General features: G+C 37.5%; 1 protein-coding gene across 4 annotated transcripts in view; it reads left to right on the top strand.

Moving 5' to 3' along the window:
- The first annotated feature begins 847 nt into the window (after nt 1–847).
- TRPC1 (transient receptor potential cation channel subfamily C member 1) overlaps nt 848–22,096 on the top strand; it is a 59,805-nt gene continuing 38,556 nt past the window's right edge. Inside the window, exons 1-3 of one of the 4 annotated variants that reach the window (XM_055412345.2) lie at nt 848–1,477; nt 12,675–12,829; nt 20,300–20,401. In XM_055412345.2, coding sequence (XP_055268320.1) covers nt 1,303–1,477; nt 12,675–12,829; nt 20,300–20,401 — 432 coding nt within the window. In that variant the 5' untranslated portion in view covers nt 848–1,302. The remainder of the gene's footprint in view (nt 1,478–12,674; nt 12,830–20,299; nt 20,402–22,096) is intronic. The other 3 variants (XM_055412354.2, XM_088840044.1, XM_088840049.1) reach the window with 3 other exon arrangements.

Genomic DNA, 22,096 nt, shown 5'->3' with positions numbered 1-22,096 from the left:
ATACTCAAGTAAATTTATATATTGGCTTAAAAGCCCAAGCACTAAGGGCACAATTTAGGTTTCTGCATAGTTGACTGTGGAAAGCAATGAAAACGGATTCGGGACACAACTTTCAGCCCCTCTCCCCCAGTTCTTAAAGGTGCAAAAACATGCTTTAAATCAAGCTTAATTAAAAAAAAATATTCAAGGAAGTAGCACTTACTGCATTCAGTTAGCTTTTGCTTAAATAACACTCATGTTCTAAAATGTGAGTTATAATAATAAATGTGAAGATGAACAAGAAACCACTGGAAGGACTGACGTAGATAGATCCTAATGATGTGCTTATCCAATGGCTACAGGCAAATAAACGTATCACACCAGAAATGTCATGCAAATTTTATATCACAAACTTGTTTTTTTAAAAAGTACAGTTTTAGAAACGAGGGTGGCTAGCCCAGTATAACTGCACACAAACAGGTGTAGTGGCGTGGCAAGGGTCCTGTCCTTTCTGCTTTAGCCAGAGGACAAAGGAACATGCAATAATTTCGACAATTGCACTAGGGGTTTCGACTCAGCGTTAAGTCGTCAGAGGCTCCACCCCGCCACATGTATGCACCCAGAGACCGCGAGGGAAATTACCTCAGACTTGCAACCCGGCTGTCGAGAGGGTGCACCCGACCGTTCTCCCTTGCCTAGGCTACAAGGATGCCTTCCAGGGGGCTGCGCAAGGGGTAGAGGGCGGGGTGTTCGCAGGCCCCGCCTCCGTCGCAGGCACCACCCACCGCCGAGCCCACTCGGTCGTCGTCGCTAGCGCTGAGCGGAAGATGACGTGAGGATAGCCGTTAACATCTCCTCCGGGCGCTGCTCGGCCGCCCGTTCCCAGGGCCCTGGAGCCCGGCGCGTGTAGAGTCTCCTCCTGGAGCTCCTCTCCCACCGATTTTCGTCGTCCTCTCTGGCCGGGCCGCCCCCCGCGCGGCCCTCGCGGCTCCTGGCACGGCCCCGCGCTCGGCTGCCGCCCTGGCGCGCACCACCCTGTCGTCGCCGGACGGGCGCGGACCCGCTCGGCCTGGGCGCCGGCGGCTGGGGAGGGGGCGCTGGCCCCGGGGCCGCGCATGCGCCGCCACCAGCCTGGGGCTGTCAGTGGAAGGCGAGTGCTGGCTGCGAGGGGAGGCGACGCCCTTCGGGGCCAACGGGCCTTGGGCCGAGGCGGCCGTGGGAACGACTCATCCCTTTTCCAGCCGGGGGGCGGGGCTGGGGTCGGGGTCGGGGCTGGCGGCAGCCGCGCCCCCGTCCCCTGGCCTGCCCCCTTCATGGGCCGCGATGATGGCGGCCCTGTACCCGAGCACGGACCTCTGGGGCGCCTCCTCCTCCTCCCTGCCTTCTTCCCCATCCTCCTCTTCGTCGCCGAACGAGGTGGTGGCGCTGAAGGATGTGCGGGAGGTGAAGGAGGAGAACACCCTGAATGAGAAGCTTTTCTTGCTGGCGTGCGACAAGGGTGAGAGCGAGGCCCCTTTCACCGCTTTGGGATGCCCCTGCCCTCCACACCCCTCACCCTCTTCCCGGCCTCAACTTGGGGCCATTCCCCCTTGCTCTCGCGCCGAGCGTCTGTGGCCGCCGCGCCCGCTGCATCACTGGGGCCGCCGGGCACCGCCTCTGCCGCGTGTGTGCGGAGCTGAAGGGCGGGAGCCGCCCTCGGAGCCCCGCGCCTGGGGCGGCGGCTCTGCCCTCCGTCTCCTTTCGTGGGGTCCGTAGTTCAGGTAGCGTCGTGGGAGCCGAGACGCTGCTAGGGTTTCACCCTCACCTCCGCTACTGCCCACCTGGGTCTCCTGATCTCCCTTTTGGGGTTTCAGTTCTTCCTGGAAGCCCAGAGGTTTTGTCTAGTTTGGGACTTTTCGGTCCTAAAAATCACATGTCCTTGCTTGGGGTTTCTCTTGCTTATGGGCTTTCAGTTTTTTGTTTTCTTTCTTTTTAAAAAAAAAAACGTTACTTGTATTTAACTCCAGCCACCCAGTGTTCTGTGATTGTTGGATGGGATTAGGTATTAGTATCCTAGGTGGACATAAAGACAGGACTTTACCGAAAATTCTAAGTTCCAAAGTTTCTCCAAATTTATGGAACAGCTTTGTTCACGCTTTTTATTGGAGAGAAAGGTTTATTGTTCCTCATTCTTCTTCGGGAAATACAGGTAATACAAAACAATTTGGGGTCGTAAAAGAATTGGACAGGACTTCGCGACCAAACAACAAAATGTGGAATATATTTAATGTGTTTTTTTTTAAAATCTGGAAATCGATCACTTTTATGGCCATAATAAAGTCTCTTCACTTAAGCAGTCATCTCTCTAGTGATGAATATAATAAAAAAAATGGGAAATTCATTGCCCGAAGACTGCTTTTATTTCCTACATGTAAAAAAAGCGTTCTAACTTTTCTTTCTAAATTTATTCAGCTTGGCTTCCAATGGCCATGCTTACTTAGGAAAACTTTAGGATCGTGCAAACTTCCAAACATAAACCCAAAGGGTAACTTACCCTGTGAAAAGATTGCAGAGGATTTTTTTGTCTCTTGTGTTTTTCTAATAAGTGACAGCCTCCTTAACTGCTGTTACTGTTTTTGAGATAGGGTTTTATTTACACAACTTTTTAAAAACACATTTAAGTATAAGCAAAGTCTACCTGTGTCCATCGTGAGTAACTTTTATGATCTTATGTAATAGTATTAAATTATATGATGAAAACATATGTGGAAATCCACCATGGACACAGTTTGGAGAAACTTGTAAAGAAACATACAACCTCATAAATACCGCTGTCTGTGGATTATGTACATTTTTTAGTATGTCTGGAGTGGATAGTCTGAATTCTCTTCCTTTAAAATTTCTCTGAGAGGGGGAAAAAAAAAACTGGGGGTGGGGGGTGGGGAACAGATTGTGTTATACTAGAATTACTGTCTGCTACTTCTTTCTACCCCAGCTTACTGAGCAATGGTTATTTTAAAGCGAGCAGAGATTATGTCCAGAGGCAATTTAATATTCTTGTCAAACTGAGGACAGAGGAATGTCATAATGGAACATAGCTTGAGTAAATACTTGTATGGTGTGTGTATTTAGGGTTATTGCTTGACATATCTCAAAAGAGTTTTAACGTACGATAGCTTTGTAGCCTATCCAGTCGTGCCATTTAAAGTAGCCTTGGTATTCTTTGTTAGTTTCCTTTTTATAACATCAGTAAGATTCTTGGAGAGATTTGGCTTTTGGAGGTAGGGTGAAAAGTAAATAAGTATGCTTTTTCTCTCACATATAAATTAATAAATTTGAGTTATAGCAGTTTTTGTTTGTTTATATTCACTAATATTGTTAAACCTTTTTCAGTGTTACCCAAACCAAATCTAAAAGTGAAAAATTTCCTAAAGTAGCTATGGTTTCCACTATTACTTTGGAGCTTTCATCAAAACAAATGGCAAACATTTACTGAGACAGCTTTCTGGGTAGAGTCATATGCTTTTCATAGATGATTTCATTTAATCCTCACAACCCCGTGAGCCAGATATGTTTTTACCCCCATTTTATAAATGAGGAAAATGAGGCTTAGCAAAACTTTATAACTACTTTGCCCAAGGTTACATTAGTTAGGAAGTAGTAGAACTAGGATCTATTTTGAGTCTGTACTCTTTAAACTGCTGAGTTTTATTGATCTAGTTGTAGTTGAATGAATGAAAATCACTTGTGATAGAAAAGACATATCCATATTTGGAATTTATTGGTTGGAAATTAAACTTGCTCTCTATGACTCTTTTATTAACTGAGGTTTCTATGGATTATACTTGTCCAGTAAAAGTAAAAAAAAGGATGAGAGCAAATTTGCTCTAGATTATCTGTGTTTCTCATCCTTTTTCATTTAGCAGTTTTTCTCTATATGTGTAAAATGTTCATAATGTATTCCACTTGAGAATGCCTAAAGCAGAAATTGTGAAGATGCAGTGGTATGTGTTTGTTAGATGGGTGGCTCTTTGAAAATTGTGTACAGATTAAGACGTAAAAGAAAAAAATAGGAAATAAAAATGATTTTATAGTTTGGTTTTATAGTGTGTATAGCTGGTTTTTATGTAAATTAGTTCTGTAGATCTAGGCAAGTGGTGATCCAGGCAGTGGCCACTTAATAGTGGCTGTTGCTGATCTTGAAAGTGTGTCAGAATCATCTCAAAGGTAACATTGGTTCTTGTCTTTCTGAAAAATTTAGAATAAAAAGTAAATTGAAGATTCCTGTGCCAGTTTTGTAAAGTTAAGTCTGCCCCAACCGCCTAGTAAAATTCTGAGTACGCATGTTCTTTTTAGACATCGAATGCTGCAATTTAGAGGTAAAGGTTATTTGAAATAAGAGCTGCTATACATGTATTATTTTATGAAGTATTAAGCAGTGATTCTTACCACCCGTTGTCTTTTTCCTTTCTCATTGAGAGTTAAGTGTTGTAGTGAGCCACTTTTATTTGTGGGAGACAGTGGTCTACCTCAGGCCTTTGGGCTGGAGAAAAGATTAATACCTTTATTTAGGGAACACCTAAGCTACATATGCTCCTTGAAAGTAACTTGAGTAGATGGTAGCTTTAGTATAAATCCTTTAATTTGCTGATGATCGGTCATCAGTTCTTGTGTAGAAGAAGAAAATGATGAAAGGACTCATTCTGGATTTACTCCCTGTCAGCTTTTCATGAAGAGCATTTTCAGGAAATTTGATTTGCAATTAATGTCGGGAGGCCTTTGAATTTCAGCATTCAGGAGTCAGGGGAGGGATGGAAAGAATCGAATTTCACCCTTATTCTTGGGCTTAATCTTTAATAATCTAGAGTCTTGTGTCACCTTTGTGGTATGATTTGTTGCATTGTATGGAGCATGCTTTGATGCCTGGATTCCACTTAAATTTTGCTTGTCTTTGTTTCAGAATGCTTTTAAAATGGGTAACATTTCCAGGTGAAGTAATATCAAGCTGCTGTTTAGTAGCACTTAATGTATTTAGTGGGACTTTTAAAGAAGCTGTTTGAAAAGACTTTGAAGTGTTTGTGGTTAGAGAGGATGGCAGTGGGAAGAAAAAGTGCGGAGTACTGGGTACTGCCGAGAACTTTTCTGTTGACAAGGGACACCTAATATAAAGAAGTATGTGGTGTGATGGGAGAAAACTTTGCAGCAAGGAGAGGTAAAAAGGGTACCATAGACACAATTCTACAAACATTTCACTGATTGTCATTAGTGTAAGTATTTTGGACAAGAGAGTTTTTCAAATCACCAGTGGTGGCATGCTGTATGATTCAGTTATCTTGTGGATAGTGTATAACAGACTAATCATTGAGCAGCTAGCTACTTCTTAGTTCTGTACTGCTGGTATCTCTTTGTAGTGATTCCACAAGTGTGTTTCTTTATTTCATTTTTAATTCGCTGCTCTTTTCTACAATTCATCATCTGAATGTATAACATTTATCAAGCTAATTTTGTTAAGGCACTGTAAAGGTGCTTTATCAAGAAATAACTGACTACATCCCTATCTTTTTAGTAGCTTCCTGTGTAATGAAGATGCTCTCTTGTGAGGAGCAGTAAGGAAAAAAAGTATGTGTGGGCCTAGCAGATCTGTCGGAAGGGAAAAAACAAATGCTCAATATAACTACATGGCCTGTTTGTGATTTGGAAGATGGGATATTCTTAGTATACAGTCAGTCTTTTATCTGGGAAGTTAAACAAAGGTAACCCAAGCCAAACCCCTATAGAAAGTAAAGTGAATTTGCTCAGTCGTGTCTGACTCTTTGCAACCCCATGGCTCCTCCGTCCATGGGATTTCCTAGGCAAGAGTACTGGAGTGGGTTGCCATTTGGGGAGGATGTTAAAAGATTAGGTTTTATTGCATGGATATTGTTGCAACCTAGGAATAATTCCTCTTCTTCCCTGCTTCCAGTATTGTAAATATCTTCCTTATAACTGACTTCATACAGATATATTGATACTAAGACGTTTAAATTCTAGGATTAGTAATTTAATATGTAATGAGTTCAAAAGCTATCACTGAGAGGTGATTAAGTAGTGACTTTTAAAAATATAAATTATCAGGACTAATATGTGGTGTTATCCAATACCATATCCTATAGTTGTGAAATTCAGTGGAATTTCTTTGGATGCCCAAACTTTGTGACCTATAAAATGGTGAGCAGCACTGTTATTAATAGCTTGTGTTAAAAAACAAACTCATGTTTGTTTTCTGGTCATATTTGTTGCTCCATTACTAATCCTTTTATATTTTTGTAGCTTCATTTATATTGATCATTGGTGGCTCAGAGATTAAAGCATCTGCCTGCAATGCAGGAGACTCGGGTTTGATCCCTGGGTCGGGAAGATCCCCTGGAGAAGGAAATGGCAACCCACTCCAGTATTCTTGCCTGGAGAATCCCATGGATAGAGGAGCCTGGTGGGCTACAGTCCATGGGGTCGCAAAGAGTTGGACATGACTGAGCGACTTCACTCACTTATATTGATCATTAGTGTACTTTTTCAGTTCTATAAATATGTATAATTTAAATGTATGTGAGATTAAACTTAAGCAATGCAATAAATCATTTATGAAACTGTAATGCTGTATACCTGATATTAACTAAGTTTTATAGTACTTGTAACATCACTATGAATTGCATCTCAAATCATATTCTAGACTGTAATTACAAAGTAAACATTGATTCTAATAGATCCAAGAATATATTAGCAGTTTTAAATTTATAAACTAATTTACTCTAAAAAAAACCCACCATTACCTTCTACACTATTAATATAATATTTTCCGGAAGCATTTCAGCTTTGCTCTTTTGCCAGGTGATATTCATTATCACTAATTGTCTTCATTAACAGGTATAAATGACTAAGAAATTACAGTAATAATTGTCTTTTTACAAAAATACTGAGTACTATGGACAGTTCAGTATACCATGCTTCTGAGTATCTAATTTTGGAGATTTCATTCACAGCAATGTGAATGGAAATCCATTAGGGGTCTATGATAAATATTGGCTTTTGCATGTTTGGAAAAGCTACATTTTAAAATCATTTTCACTCTAAAAGTCTTATATGTAGTTTTTGTTTTTTTAAAGAATTTGGTTCAAACTAATTTGAAGTTTACTGTGGAGTTAACATTTTATCAGTATTGTTACTACTTATATTTCTAGAGCCAACAATTGAATTTGATCATGGCACTGTATTTTTTATCTCATTATTCTTTTTCCTCTTAATAAATAAAATCTGTTTTAAGCGTTGTTAGTAATAGTTCAACTAGAATGTTGCATGTGCCATAATCAAAAAGTTATAGAAACTTGGTTTGAAAAACAGATTTTTTTGACAGATATATCATCCCATACTTCACAACTAACTGAAAATTTGGTTACTATAAAGTTAAACTGACCAACATGAGTGCTCCCATTTCAGTGAAGTTGAAATTTACCATCATATGCCAGAAAATAAAATGAGATGCCACCAGTTCTTCATTGATACTATAACATTTCTTCACTGTCTTTCTCAAGTTGAAAGAAAGTGAAAGTGAAGTCACTCAGTTGTGTCTGACCTCATGGACTGTAACCTACCAGGCTCCTCTCTCCATAGAATTTTCCAGGCAAGAGTACTGGAGTGGGTTGCCATTTCCTTCTCCAGGAGATCTTCCTGGCCCAGGGATTGAACCCAGGTCTCCCACACTGTCGGCAGACGCTTTACTGTCTGAGCCAACGGGCAAGTCCTTCTCAAATTGGCCAGGGTGAATATATCAAATTGGTCAGGGAAAATTTGTTGCTAAGGATCTATGGAATTACCCTGGGATTTTTATATACAATTTCATTTTTTTAAATTGTTGTTTAGGACTTGCTGCATTGACTTTGTGACTGCAAATGGGTTGCAACCTGCAGTTTGGAAAACTCTGGTGTAAAAAGATCATAGTAGGTGAGAGGGAGAGTGGCTCCTAGGTAAATTCTGAATGGTAGCAAGACCTTGGTCCCATAGGGCTTAGTAAGCCACAGTAAAGATTATAGAATTTACTAAAAGTGAAGTTGCTCAGTCGTGTCCAACTCTTTACAATCCCATGGACTGTAGCCTACCAGGTTCCACCATCCATGGGATTTTCCAGGCAAGAATACTGGAGTGGGTTGCCATTTCCTTCTCCAGGAGATCTTCCCAACCCAGGGATTGAACATGGGTCTCCCACATGGTAGGCATTGTAGGCAGACGCTTTACTGTCTGAGCCACCAGGGAAGATCCAGAATTTACTAAGTGTGATTAAAAGTCTTGAGGATTAAAAACCTGATTTTCATATGATCACTCTGGCTGCTGGGTGGAGAGTGGATTAAAGGGCTGATGCCAGAGTAGAGGTGGGCCCACAGGCCAAATCCACCCACCACCTGTCTCTATAAAGCCTGTGAGAAAAGAATGGTTTTTACATACATTTCAAATGGTCAGGAATAAATCAAAAGAAGAATAATATTTTATAATATGAAGATTATATGGAGTTTAAACTTGAGTGTCCATAAATGAAGTTTTATTAGAACACATTGAAGCTCATTGTGTACATATGGTCTATGGCCACTTTTGTGCAGCAAGAACAGGGTTGAGTACATACAATGGGTATAGTATGGCCCACAAAGCCTAAATATTTACTATATGGCCCTTTAGAGAAAAAGTTTGTTGACCCCTGTACTAGAGGGGTCATGGAAAATCCCATGGATGGAGGAGCCTGGTAGGCTGCAGTCCATGGGGTCGTGAAGAGTCGGACACGACTGAGCGACTTCACTTTCACTTTTCACTTTCAGGCATTGAAGAAGGAAATGGCAACCCACTCCAGTGTTCTTGCCTGGAGAATCCCAGGGACCGCGGAGACTGGTGGGCTACCGTCTGTGGGGTCGCACAGAGTCGGACACGACTGAAGTGACATAGCAGTAGTAGAGTTTAGGCAGCCATATCAGTGACAAGGTCAGTGCAGAGTCCAGGAGAGAGATGATGGTGTGTTGGACTGAGGGTAGCAGTGTTTGTACATGGATACAAGTAGATAAGTATGGGAGATATTTTGGAGATGGGCCTGAGAAGTTTTTGCTGTTGAGTTTGTTTACTGATGGAATTGATTGAAAGTTTCTTTTTCCTTCACTGAATAAAGACAAGTATCTAGCCAAAAAAGTAAATGGATCATGTTGCATTTCCTTCTATATGTGATATTCGAAAAGATGTATGTAACTTTCGAAAGCAACTTCAGTGTAAAATGAAAAACATTTCTATGTTTGCCTGACCCATAAGACATTTTTACTGTAATCCTTCTCTATAACTAGCTTCTTGCTGTGTATTTTAAATTTACTAACCTCTTCTTACATATACACTCATTATAAATATTAAGACTGTTCTGGGCTTTCTGAATATGGTACATTATTTTAAATGGCTTGCAAATTTAAATTTAGGTAGAATGCTCAGGAACCACTCTAGGTCTCCTATTGGTTCTGTGACTATAGTTTGTGGTTGTTTTTTTGCGTGAGTGTGTCAAGCTGTGGCAGGGTGGAAATTTTAGTAAAATTTTTATTATAAATTTTATTTATATTTTCCTTGTATAGCCCCCTGACTGTAATAGAAATAGTCTTTGAAACCATAAAGCTGTAGAATATGAATTTGCAATACAAATTACTTTTTAAACAGTAATTCAAACTTTTAAATGTGTAGCAGTTGTTTTTGACCATTTGTTATACATGAAATTTATAAAATTTTGTAAGAATTATATTTATATAGTTCTTTATGCCTTTCTGTCTCTAACAGTACGGCTGACTAAATAATCTGAAGACCCTTCTGTTTCAAATCACATAGAAATTTTAGATAAAATATAACAAACATCCATTTAAATCAACAACTGAGCTTTCAAGAGAGTAAGGAAAACAAATTCAAACAAAGAAAAGACTAAAACAGAGGAGTGTGTAAGCTGACATTTGACTGCTCTATGGGTGGGAGCAAGAGTTAATGGTCTGGGCATTGTTGGGATTAGACTTTTAATGCCCATATGGAAGTAAGTTACAAAGCCTTGAGTTTGTACAAAGTGGAGAGTTGGAACATCATACAAGCATGAAACCAGGATTCATAAAGGACTATATACTTGTAGCAAAGGGGTAGATGAGGAAAAGAACCCATCCATCAGCAAAGGGAGACGGCAAAGAAGCTTTTAAATAAGATTTCCCTAAGAATTTGTAACTATGTTCCTGCCTCTTGTTGGCCTGGAATTTAAATTAATATTAACTTCTTGTTCTGGGAAAATCTAAACTGAGAAAATAAAAGGAATTCATAGTTTAGCAAAACCTCTTGAGTTATCTGGAAGAAGCAAACACACACATCCTTGCTGGAGCAAGCTTTCAAACTAGGCTGCCTAGTTTGCCAAAGTTAAACCGCATGAAGTTGAGTTTGCAGTACCCAATTGAAAATTTCATTATCACAAGTGACACAATGAATAGGGTTAAATCCGTAAGGCCCTCAGATAATATTGTGTTTTGTTGTTATTTAACCACTAAGTCATGTCTGACTCTTTTGCAACCCATGGACTGTAGCCTGCCAGGCTCCTCTGTCCATGAGACTTTCCAGGCAAGAATACTGAAATAGGTTGCCATTTCCTTCTCCAGGGGATCTTCTAACCCAGGGATCGAACCCATGTCTCCTGTATTGGCAGGGGATTTCTTTATCACTGAGCCACCAGGGAAGCCCAGTTGTCATACAGAGACCATAAAATAAGTGTTTAAATGACAAAAAACTTAATGAAATGAAAACATAAGAAAGTAGATCAAAAGATTTGGAAAGGAATCCAGTAAAGCTTAGAGAAATAAAAAATATAGTCATTAAAAAAATAATGAATGGAGTAATCAGCAGAAACATTTAAAGGAGGAATAAATGGCTTGAAGAGAATTTTGTGAAGAAATTATCCTGAAGCAGAAAAGAGAGGAAGAAAGAAGAAAAAAATACCTTTAGAGACACAGAATTTGGAATAGGATAATACCTAAAGAAGTTCCAATAGGAGAAAAAGTAATATGGAAATGAAGCAATATTTCAAGAGAAAACGGCTGAAATATTGCATATTAATGAATGACAGAGTCAGATTCAGAAATGAGTCCCAAGGATAAAGAAAAAACTGTTCCTCACCTAGGCACATCATGAAATCAAAGAAAATAGAGCCAGAGTTTTTATGGGTAGCATTCTCCTACAACTAAGACACTGAAATAAATTCACCTGAAATAAGGTTTTAAAGTTATTTTCTAGGATTAGTGATAAATTTTCACTGATCCATCTGCATGTTCACTATTGGTTCACCTTGTGATTCAGAACTTCACTTTGCGAAGTGTTTGATAAGTTTTTGCCATGGAGCATTAGTATTTAAATATAAATTAATAGTGCTTTGAGGAAATAATTTCTTTTTCTGACTAGTTTTCTTGATGGAACTAAGGAATACACCATCAAGAAAACTACCATTCAACACCTTCCAAAAATGAGGACTTAAAAGTCACTGGTTAAAAATAATAGTGTAATTTGAAATGTTAACCAAAAAAAAAAAAAATCTGTTACCTTTCTTTGTTATTCACTCAGTCCAGTTTTAGAATTTCTCTTTCTGTATCATGAAATCATTCATTTCTTTTTTCCTTCTGGTTGTTCTCTTCCTGTTTCTTATTCATAGACTGCCAAGGAACAGCTATATTTGCAAGTCACTTTAATGGTTTATTCATCTTATGTTTAAAAAGCAAGATGAAGTAAAACAAAACCCTCTTAGCTTTTTTTTCTCCATTTAATTAGCATTTCTCTTTTGATTTTTTCCCCTTTTACTTACTGTACCAGCTGGCTAGCAGACAAGTATAGTGGGCCCTCTGTGAAAATGATTATTCCATAATTATTCTCATTTTCCCCCATTCATTAGCTGTTTTGATGTGGGGTAGAGTAAGGCAGAAGCTAATCTGCATAATCCTGACGGTCAGATTTCACTTTGAAATAGTTTGACATTGGCCTCTATGAGCATTAATCATAGTACTGCTTTAGAGTTCTGTGAGCTGAATATCCCATCATTTAATTTAAACAGCTTCATTAATGAGGTGTGTGTGTGTGTGTGTGTGTGTGGGTAGAGTGGGGAGGAGACTAGGAATTTCGGGCATCTTTCTGTTTTACTGTGCATACCCACGAGCATATACATTCACACTGCTTTTCCAAAGTGTATTTTTCCCTGTAAAAACCTTTTCATAACACCCTCCATTTATTACTAGATCTTGTTTTTAACCATTTAATAATTAAATGTGTGTATGTATTTGAGAAATAAAACTTAAATCCTTTCTATCTTATTTTTCTAGCACTCAGTCTGTACTTTTAGACATTCTTTATTACTTTAAATATCTTCTAAAAGTTTTTCTCCTTATCATCAATCAGTTTTGAATTTTAAACAACTTATATTTTAAACTGTACATTTAAAATTTTTCTATTTTTTCTGTTTGTTACTGATGTACATATCTTTTTTTAATCAGGGTATAAGTTTTCAGCAAGGAAATGTTCACATTTTCTTTGCGCAGTTCCATATACAAAAATGAGTTTAGGTTTTTTAATCTTTTAAATCATCAGGTTAAGTTTTCTTTATAGTTGTTCTTATTTAACGTGTCATGGATATTAAATTATGTTTGTGTATTGTTATTTAGGTGACTATTATATGGTTAAAAAGATTTTGGAGGAAAACAGTTCAGGTGACTTGAACATAAATTGCGTAGATGTGCTTGGGAGAAATGCTGTTACCATAACTATTGAAAACGAAAACTTGGATATACTGCAGCTTCTTTTGGACTACGGTTGTCAGGTACAAGGCTAGATAATTTTATCCAGTAGCTTTTAAGTACTGTTAGATATGCCATGTTCTGTCCTTTCTCTCTAGTTTTCTTCCTTCCTTCCTTTTTTTCCTTCTTCCTTTCTGTTTTTCTTCTCTCTTTCACCTTTTGTTTTGAGCTACTAAAAATTTAAAAACAAACCAAAAAAAAGCCTTTTAAAAAAATATAGTATTTCAACTTGATTTTTTTCCCCAATTTTCACTCCTCATCTTATCTGTTTTAAAACATCTGACAGAAGTAAATTATTGACTTATTAAAGATAACTTTGTTTTTATTACTTATATTATTACTACTTATATATCTAAAAATAGTACAAGTGTTCTGGAAGTGTCAGGGGAACAGGTATTTCTGTGGCCCATATAACTTACAAGCATAAGAACAAAGTACTTCTCACATACAAAGCAATTTTCAATTTGACTTTGATTTTCTCCTAAGTTTAAAATTAAATTTTTCTTTTTGTCTGAAATTTAGTGTTTACTTATAACTAAATGTGAATGAAATTTTTTAAATTGGGAAATATTGACCTTTCTTGCTTGTCTTCATATCAGTTCAGGTAAAAAAGTAGGCATGTATATCTTGAAAGAATTTAGTTCAGAGATATGAAGGAAATTTAATGTTATTTTCCTTCCTTTTTGTTTCGCTTATCATGGAACTTTGCATTTGAATTCTGGCTCTTTTTTTTCCTTTCAAATAGTTTGAGCATTTGCTGTGTTGTTTCTTTAAATTAATGAGACTTTTAAAGAGAGATATCAGGAAACACTCATAGATTAAAAAAAAATTAATAGGTTAGTCCTATATACATTTCTATCATAAATATTATATATATGTATTATAACATGTGGTATCATCTCTGTATATACATATTTAAGTAGAAAAAAATTGCTTTTCCAGAAATTTCATTTATCCAGAATACCACCAAGAACCAGAAAGTAAGTAAAAAATACCCCTGAGCAGCCAGATTAGATGTGATGAGGTTTCCCATTTATGAACTTTATCTGGAATCTTCTCTCAAAGTCTATTTTTTCTCATTTTAGATTACACTTTAACAAACTCACTTAGTTTTCTAATCCATAGAGAATTATGGGAGCAACAGAAGAGGCATGAGGCTACAGTGGAACAAAGTTAGGCACAGTACCTCTGACTCTATTTAAGGGGATCAGCAGCCTTACATACTTGATAATCTCTAAGGGAACTGTATGTTCAAATGGTAATTGATGTTTATAACAATAGCCCAGAGTCAGTAAGGGAAAATTAAGTTATGTTCAGTATGTATTGCTTGAGAAGGAAGAGGAATATATATAGTACTTCTGAAAGCAGAAAAATTCTGTCAAAATTGTTTAAATTTTAAAGTTAAATACTTAAAAGCATAAGCTTCAGTTACCTAGAAAATAAGGTTACAAGGAAAGTCTCTGATGATTCCATATACAAGAGGTATTATGGTACAATAATCATTTTCTTTTTATATATGTCTGTATATAAAATTTCTGTAATTTACATGGTTCTTTCAGATACCTGAACATATTTGAATGTCATAGCCAGCCTATATAGATATTATATTTTATAGAGCAGAAAACTGAGGCTCATAGATTGTAATGTATTGCCCAAAGTTCTAAAATAAATAAGGGCAAAGCTAAGATTTGAACCAAATCTTTTGTCTGCAAATCCCATGCTCTTTCTAGTTCACCGTGTCCTGTCCTGGGTTGCCTGTGTCTTATTTCTCAGTCAACAAATGTCCGAAACCTTTGGTTGGGTGTCATTGTGGAAATGAATAAGTAGAACATGAGTTCTGTACAAAAGTATGTTAAAACGAATTGAACAATGAATTTTAAATCAATTAAATAATAGAAAAAATGTATTTCATACGTGCTGAGTGGTAATGATAATTGATCCTTGTATATTGCTTAGGGGTTATAAAGTGCTTTCATGTATTTTATTTTGTGTCGTACTAGTGACTCTCAACTGGACAATTTTATCCCTCAGGGACATTTGGCAATACCTGGAAACATTTTTGGTTTTGCAGTTAAGGGGTGGGTTTGTACCTGGCCTCTGGTGGGTAGAAGGTAGTGATGCTGTTAATGATCCTATGGTGAACAGGGCAGCCCCCGCAACAAAGATTGATCTGGTCCAAAATGTCAGTAGTGCCACTATTGAGAAACCCTGTTTTATTCTTAAACTTTAGTGCTTTACCGTAAGTGTTTTGGAAACATAGGAAAGAGAAGATCACTGTGGATTGGCACTATCAAGAAAGCTTTCATGGAAATGTCAATTGAGCTCAAGCCTTGAAATACTAATAATTGCATATATAGTCACTTCTTAATCCCTGCAAAAGCCCTATGAGTTAGGTACTACTATTATCCCTGTTTTATAGAGGAGGAAACCGAGGTACAGAAAGCTTCAATAACATGCCCAAACTTATTCCATAAATGCCAGATCTGGAATTTGAACTCAGGTTCTGACTGCCAGAGCCCATGCTTTTACACTATTACCTAAAACTACTGTATTTAATAGATAGGAGGGGAACAGGATATAGAGAAGGATATAAACAAAGATATGTACATTGTATGTTCTTGAGACAGTGAATTGACTGAGCCTTTTTGAACAAGATATTTGGGTTGGATGGTAGAGGAAATACCTGGAAAAATAACTTAAACAAAACTGATAAAAAGGGCTTGAATGCCGGTGTAAGGAATTTGGGTTTTATGTGATAAATAACGGAAACATTACAAGATTTCTGAGAAAGGATGTGATGTATACAGTGGTATTTTAGGCAAACTAATCTAGTGGCTATGTTCAGTATAGATTAAATAAACAGGAAATGGGGAAGGCTATAACAACCCACTCCACTACTCTTGCCTGGAAAATCCCATGGACGGAGAAGCCTGGTAGGCTGCAGTCCGTGGGGTCACTAAGAGTCGGACACGACTGAGCGACTTCACATAAACAACTTGGGGTGAGCAGTTTTTATAATAATCCAGGTATGAAGAGGTTAAAGCCTGAACCGGAATAGTGGCTATGAGAATAGGGGAAAAATAATGGCAAATGTAAGAGATATTGTGAAGGAACAATTGATAGAACTTAGTATTTAACTTTGGAAGGGAGGGTTGGGAAAGAGTCCAAGATAATCTGAAAATCATAAACATGGGTTACTGGGAGAATGATGAAAGGAAAACAGGAAGTTACAAAGCTAAGTCAAACTTGGGGCAGAGAACTGTGAATTCTGGTTTTAGCCTTGTTTATTTTGGGGCTATCAGGCAGTTTTCAATGGAAAGCTTACATCTCTAGGGAGAGGTTGGGCTGGAGAAATACAGCAGTCATGGGCATGGGGATGATCCAACACTGTGAGAATGGATGAAATCACAGAGAAGAGCAAACAACTAGTGCTGACTCCTTCTCAGGGAGCATCTATATTAATAAACATCTTTTGAAGGAGAGGATTTCATTAAAGGAGTTAGGATCATGGACCGTTGTGAAAAACCAAATAAACAGTTTTCTTAGTTGGTTAGAAATCAGGAAAATTATATGAAAGACCATTGAATTTTGAATCTTTGGCATCAGTAGAATTAGAGAAAATGACACACATGAGTTTTAGAAGTTTGGCAGAATGAAAGAAGGAAAACTTGAGTGGTAAGAGAAAGATGGGCTTCCCAGGTGGCTTCAGTTCAGTCAGTTCAGTCGCTCAGTCGTGTCCGACTCTTTGCGACCCCATGAATCACAGCACACCAGGCCTCCCCGTCCATCACCAGCTCCCGGAGTTCACTCAAACTCATGTTCGTTGAGTCGGTGATGCCATCCAGCCATCTCATTCTCTGTCGTCCCCGTCTCCTCCTGTCCCCAATCCACCCCAGCATCAGAGTCTTTTCCAGTGAGTCAACTCTTCGCATGAGGTGGCCAAAGTATTGCAGTTTCAGCTTTAGCATCAGTCCTTCCAATGAACACCCAGGACTGATCTCCTTTAGAATGGACTGGTTGGATCTCCTTGCAGTCCACGGGACTCTCAAGAGTCTTCTCCAGCACCACAGTTGAAAAGCATCAATTCTTCAGTGATCAGCTTTCTTCACAGTCCAACTCTCACATCCAGACATGACCACTGGAAAAACCATAGCCTTGACTAGACGGACCTTTGTTGGCAAAGCAATGTCTCTGCTCTTTAATATGCTATCTAGGTTGGTCATAACTTTCCTTCCAAGGAGTAAACGTCTTTTAATTTCATGGCTGCAGTCAGCATCCACAGTGATTTTGGAGTCCAAAATAATAAAGTCTGACACTCTTTCCCCATCTATTTGCCATGAAGTGATGGGACCAGATGCCATGATCTTACTTTTCTGGATGTTGAGCTTCAAGCCATCTTTTTCACTCTCCTCTTTCACTTTGATCAAGAGACTTTATAGTCCCTCTTCCGTTCCGTTCCGTCGCTCAGTCATGTCCGACTCTTTGCGACCCCGTGGACTGTAGCCTACCAGGCTTCTCCATCCATGGGCTTCTCCGGGCAAGAATACTGGAGTGGGTTACCATTTCCTTCTCCAGGGGATCTTCCCGACCCAGGGATCGAACCCAGGTCTCCCACATTGGAGGCAGACGCTTTAACCTCTGAGCCACCAGGGAAACCCAGTTCCTCTTCACTTTCTGCCATAAGGGTGGTGTCATCTGCATATCTGAGGTTATTGATATTTCTCCCAGCAATCTCCCAGGTGGCTTAGTGGTAAAGAATCTGCCTCAAGTCAGAAGACTTGGGTTTGATCCCTGGGTCAGGAAGATCCCCTGGAGAAGGGAATGGTAACCCACTCCACTCTTGCCTGGGAAATCCCATGGACAGAGGAGCTGGCAGGCTGTAGTCCATGGGGTCTCAACGAACTAAACAACAATGACAACTTCTCCCACCAAATAATCTGATTGACAGCAGGGACCTTGTTTGTCTTGCTCAAGAGAAAGGATCAAGTCAAGTTAACAAGAGTGAGGAAGTATTTCATGTTTTGGGAGGTAGGGGCTAGGATTGGTATTTCTGTGAATGAAGGACCAGGGTCCTATAGAAGACAAGAGCAGCAAATAGAATACCAAGGTGGAAATTTTATCGTTGGTAAGGCAATAGATAATTTATGAAAATCTGAGCTTAGACAAAAGAGTATGGGAGTTGTTGACAAAGTCTGAGATGAGAAGGGAGGGAGTAACTCCATTAATACATAATAAATATGTACTAAGCAGATTTAATAAAGAATAGCCAAATATCTGTAAGAAATTGGGAAACAAAACTTATGAGGACATCTTGTGTACGTATAGATACTTTAAAAATAATTTTTCCCCTTCAGAACTACCTTATGTATCAAGTAACAGCATTTGTATAGAACATATCAATGGCAACTCCTTATTTACTTGACATTTTTATGTAAATAAATATTTCTCTGCCTGAAGCTTATCCTTTTAAGCTTTGAATGATTTAACATGAATCTTTCTTTATTCTTTACTAAATAGTGTATCTGAATATAATTTAACTTTAGCATCATAAGTGGGACTCATCAAGAGTATAATCATTTTATTTGCTTCTTACAGTCTGAAATTATTGATATGTTTTTCCTTACATCAAATGGTTTCAGACTGCTTTGAATTCATAGTGTTTTTGCTATGCTGATATTTTATCTTCTCAATGATCAACTTTTAGCAATTTTTCGTCCTTCCTCCCTTCTTTGTTGATTTTAATCTAGCTGCTCCCTTATTCAATAAAGACTGGAAGGGTACTTGGGAAAGCCAGATATCTGTCATTTATAGACAACTCTTAAGTCAGTATGGTTGAGGCAGTTCCTTCTAAGGAATAATGCCCATAAAGTTAGTTTGTGACAGCTCAGTATTGTTTGGGAAGAAATTTACAGCTGATTTCATGATGATGTTTCAGATGATTGGAGTTGCCTGGTGTTTGGACTTTGAGAGCAGTGGCATTACTATAGTTAGCTAGCTTTATAGGTTAAAAATCATAAGTGAACTGTTTAGTATAAATGAACACATGGTTCTTTTTGTTTGTTTCACTTGACCAAGTACCAAACTGAAGTTAGACATGTATGCAAAGCAGAATAATAATAATGCTAGATTTTAAAGAATAGGCTACAGCTCAATGAAACCTAAAAGTTTTAAGGGATAAAATAATGAATTAAATTTCCCGTGACGGTGAGGAGTTTTTCCTGTGGGAATACACAGGCAGTTCCTAATGGTTGAATGTGGCCCCATCCTATTCCTTGGGGTGCTTAGTCCTGTTTTTAGACCTCCAGATAAAGTCTGCCATTTTTAGTCCTATTTTTAACATCTAGATAAAGTGGACAGAAGCTTTATTCTTTTCAGCTACAAAGATTAAAGATCTGATACAGTTTCACTTTTATGGGAGATAATGTTGATTTAAATAGTTATTAAAGATGATAATAGTTTAAAAAATGTATATACTGAAAATAATCAGAGTATTTTCTTAGATTAAATTGTTACTTATCCCCACTTTTTGCTTCTGCCTTTATGGTTTTCCTTAAGCCAAGGAAAATGAAAACCTGAACTCAGTTGCTAAGTACCATAATAGGACTGAAGATTTTGGTACTCTGAAAAGCTGAAAAGTCTCCATTTACTCTGCTTCTGTTTACTTTTTTCCTCCTGTCAGAGTTGGCTCTGATAGGAGCCTATCAAAATGAGCCATAGTTTGGGAGTAAAACTGTAAAGTCACTTCTTGTCTCTGAGGACATTGATTCCTCAGAGAAAATTCTTTGTGTTTTTTACTTGATAAGATTGCTAATATTGGGAATTTCCTGGCTGTCCAGGCATTAAGACTCAGAGCTTTCACTGCCATGGCCTGGGTTCAATCCTTGGACAGGGAGCTAAGAAAGCACAAGCAGCGCAGCAAGGCCAAAAAAAAAAAAAAAGATTGCTAATATTAATGTCATGGTTTACACGATTTCAGTCAGCCATATGTGCTTTAAAGATGAGAACAGTGGGCTCCTGTTTTTATTTTCCATTGTCCCCTAACTTCATGGTTGTATTGATTATTACTTTTATTAGACTGACCACAATCCTTTGCTTGTAGTAATTTTTCTTGGCGATTTCTTTTATAGATTTGAAATGTTAGGATTCTTTTGATCCAAAGTTCAAGAGTAAATAAACATCTTGGAAAAAATAACATATCAACTTTAAATACTACAGATATCAGCCCTGTTTCATTAATAAACCCCACTATCAAGCATTCATTATTTGATCAGCTCAAGCAGTGAAACCAGGATAAAAATGTGTGTATTGTAGTACACAGAAGTATTGCTAAGGCAAGCAAATGGTCTATTTGGATAGTCTAAATTTTTAAAAATTCAGTATTACTGTATATAATACAGTTTAAATTTAAAAAAAAATAGTTTTCTTTATGAATTAGTAGAAATAGTTTACCTTTTTTCCTCAATTTTCATTTTTAACTTTTTTTTTTTTTAAAGTCCGCAGATGCACTTTTGGTGGCAATCGACTCTGAAGTAGTGGGAGCTGTTGATATACTACTTAATCATCGACCAAAACGATCATCAAGACCAACTATAGTAGTTAGTACTCTTAAATATTTATTAATTTGAATTTTTAAACCAAAATAGATCTGCCCCATTGCCATTTTTTCTTTCCCTCCAATTTACTTCGTTTTAAAGAAATAGGTTTTTTTTTTTACTCTGTAAAAATATTACTTTAAACTAAGTAGACATTTGCAAGAATAACTAATATTGCTCTCAGGAAACCTTAAAATTCGTGATATTTCTAGATTGGTGCAATCCAGTATTTTTAGTTTGGAACATTCTGCAGGTTAAGTTGAAAATACAGATCAGTTTCCAGGTGGATTTAAGATGTAAATATAAACAATGAAACCATAAAACTGGAAGAAAATGTAGGTGAATGTTTAACTGTTTGAGAGGGAAGGACTTTGAACAAAAATCACAGTAGCACGGCCTTTGGTTGTATAGAAGTTAAACTTCTGAAATCAAGACCTCAGGAAAAATTAGAAAGCAGATGGGTAATTTTCAAAAGATATTTTTAGCATATATCTCAAATTCATAATCTTAATATTAGATGAATTGATGAAAAACTTAAAAATCAGTAAAAGATGTGGAAAATTCTCAAAGTGCAAAATGATAATCTTATTAATAAGTATAAGATGCCAATTTTTGCTTATCAGATAGCAAAGATTGTTTAAAAAGTAATAACCATTGATAGCAAAGGAGTAGTATAGTCTCATACACCACTGAAAGGGAAGGTAGTTTGAAAAGTGGTTTGGCAGGAAGTGTCGATAACAAGAAAGACGTTCCTATTCTTTAAACTGTCACTTCCTCCTCTAGGAATTTGTCAAGGAGATGGTCAGAAATGTAGACAAAAATGTTACTTGTAATCTTATTTGTAGCAATGAAAAAACAATGTGACATAATCTAAACATCCCAAAATAGATTTGAATATAAATAACTACCTGTATATTAAAATAGTATTTTTAAAGGAATAATTAGGAACACGTAACATTCTAACATTGGTACAGAATGGTAAAAAATGAGAATAGTAAACTGTATATATAGTATGATCTGAGGTTAAAAATATGCACAGAAAAGGAATTGTATGGAAATATAGCAAAATGTTACCTAACAGCAGTCATCACATTACCAAATTAAGGATATTGTTTTCTTTATTGCTTTTGTGATTAAGAAGATAGTCACTAATAATGCAATACATTCTACTCTAAAAATGAGATATTTCTGTGTATGTATCAAAATGTAACAATTATAACATTATTGGTGAGGATATAGTGAAATAATCCGTAAAAATAATTTCTATGAGTGTTGTAAACTGGCTATAATCAGAAGAAAAATATTGTTTAAGAAAGAATTATAAATTGTTTGCAAATGATCTCCCATTCTCTGAGAAAGATGAGAAGCTCCCCTAAATTGAATACTTCATCATATATTAACTGAAATATTTTTCCCTCATTTAAACTATGACAAAGTTTGTGTAAGTGTAATTTTCTCCCAAGGATAGTTCCAGCTAATTTTAAGTGGTAGCAAGCAACCAACAGTGTAGAGAAAAAAGAGCTAATAGTATAGCTCCTGTTCAAAAGATCAGAAGTGTCTAGCATCCTATTCAATTTTCTGTTACCCGTCCTCCAGTTACTGGTATATTTTGGTATCCCTACCTGTTCAACCTCCTAACCTATTTACTCCCTTGAGGAGGTTGAGTGTAGAGTCCCAGGGTATTGGAGCAACTGACTG

This window comes from Moschus berezovskii, chromosome 1, assembly GCF_049115385.1.
Source record: "Moschus berezovskii isolate FMDL1 chromosome 1, NW_MosBer_1.0, whole genome shotgun sequence".
Taxonomy (NCBI): domain Eukaryota; kingdom Metazoa; phylum Chordata; class Mammalia; order Artiodactyla; family Moschidae; genus Moschus; species Moschus berezovskii.
This window is presented reverse-complemented; position numbering and strand designations above follow the sequence as displayed.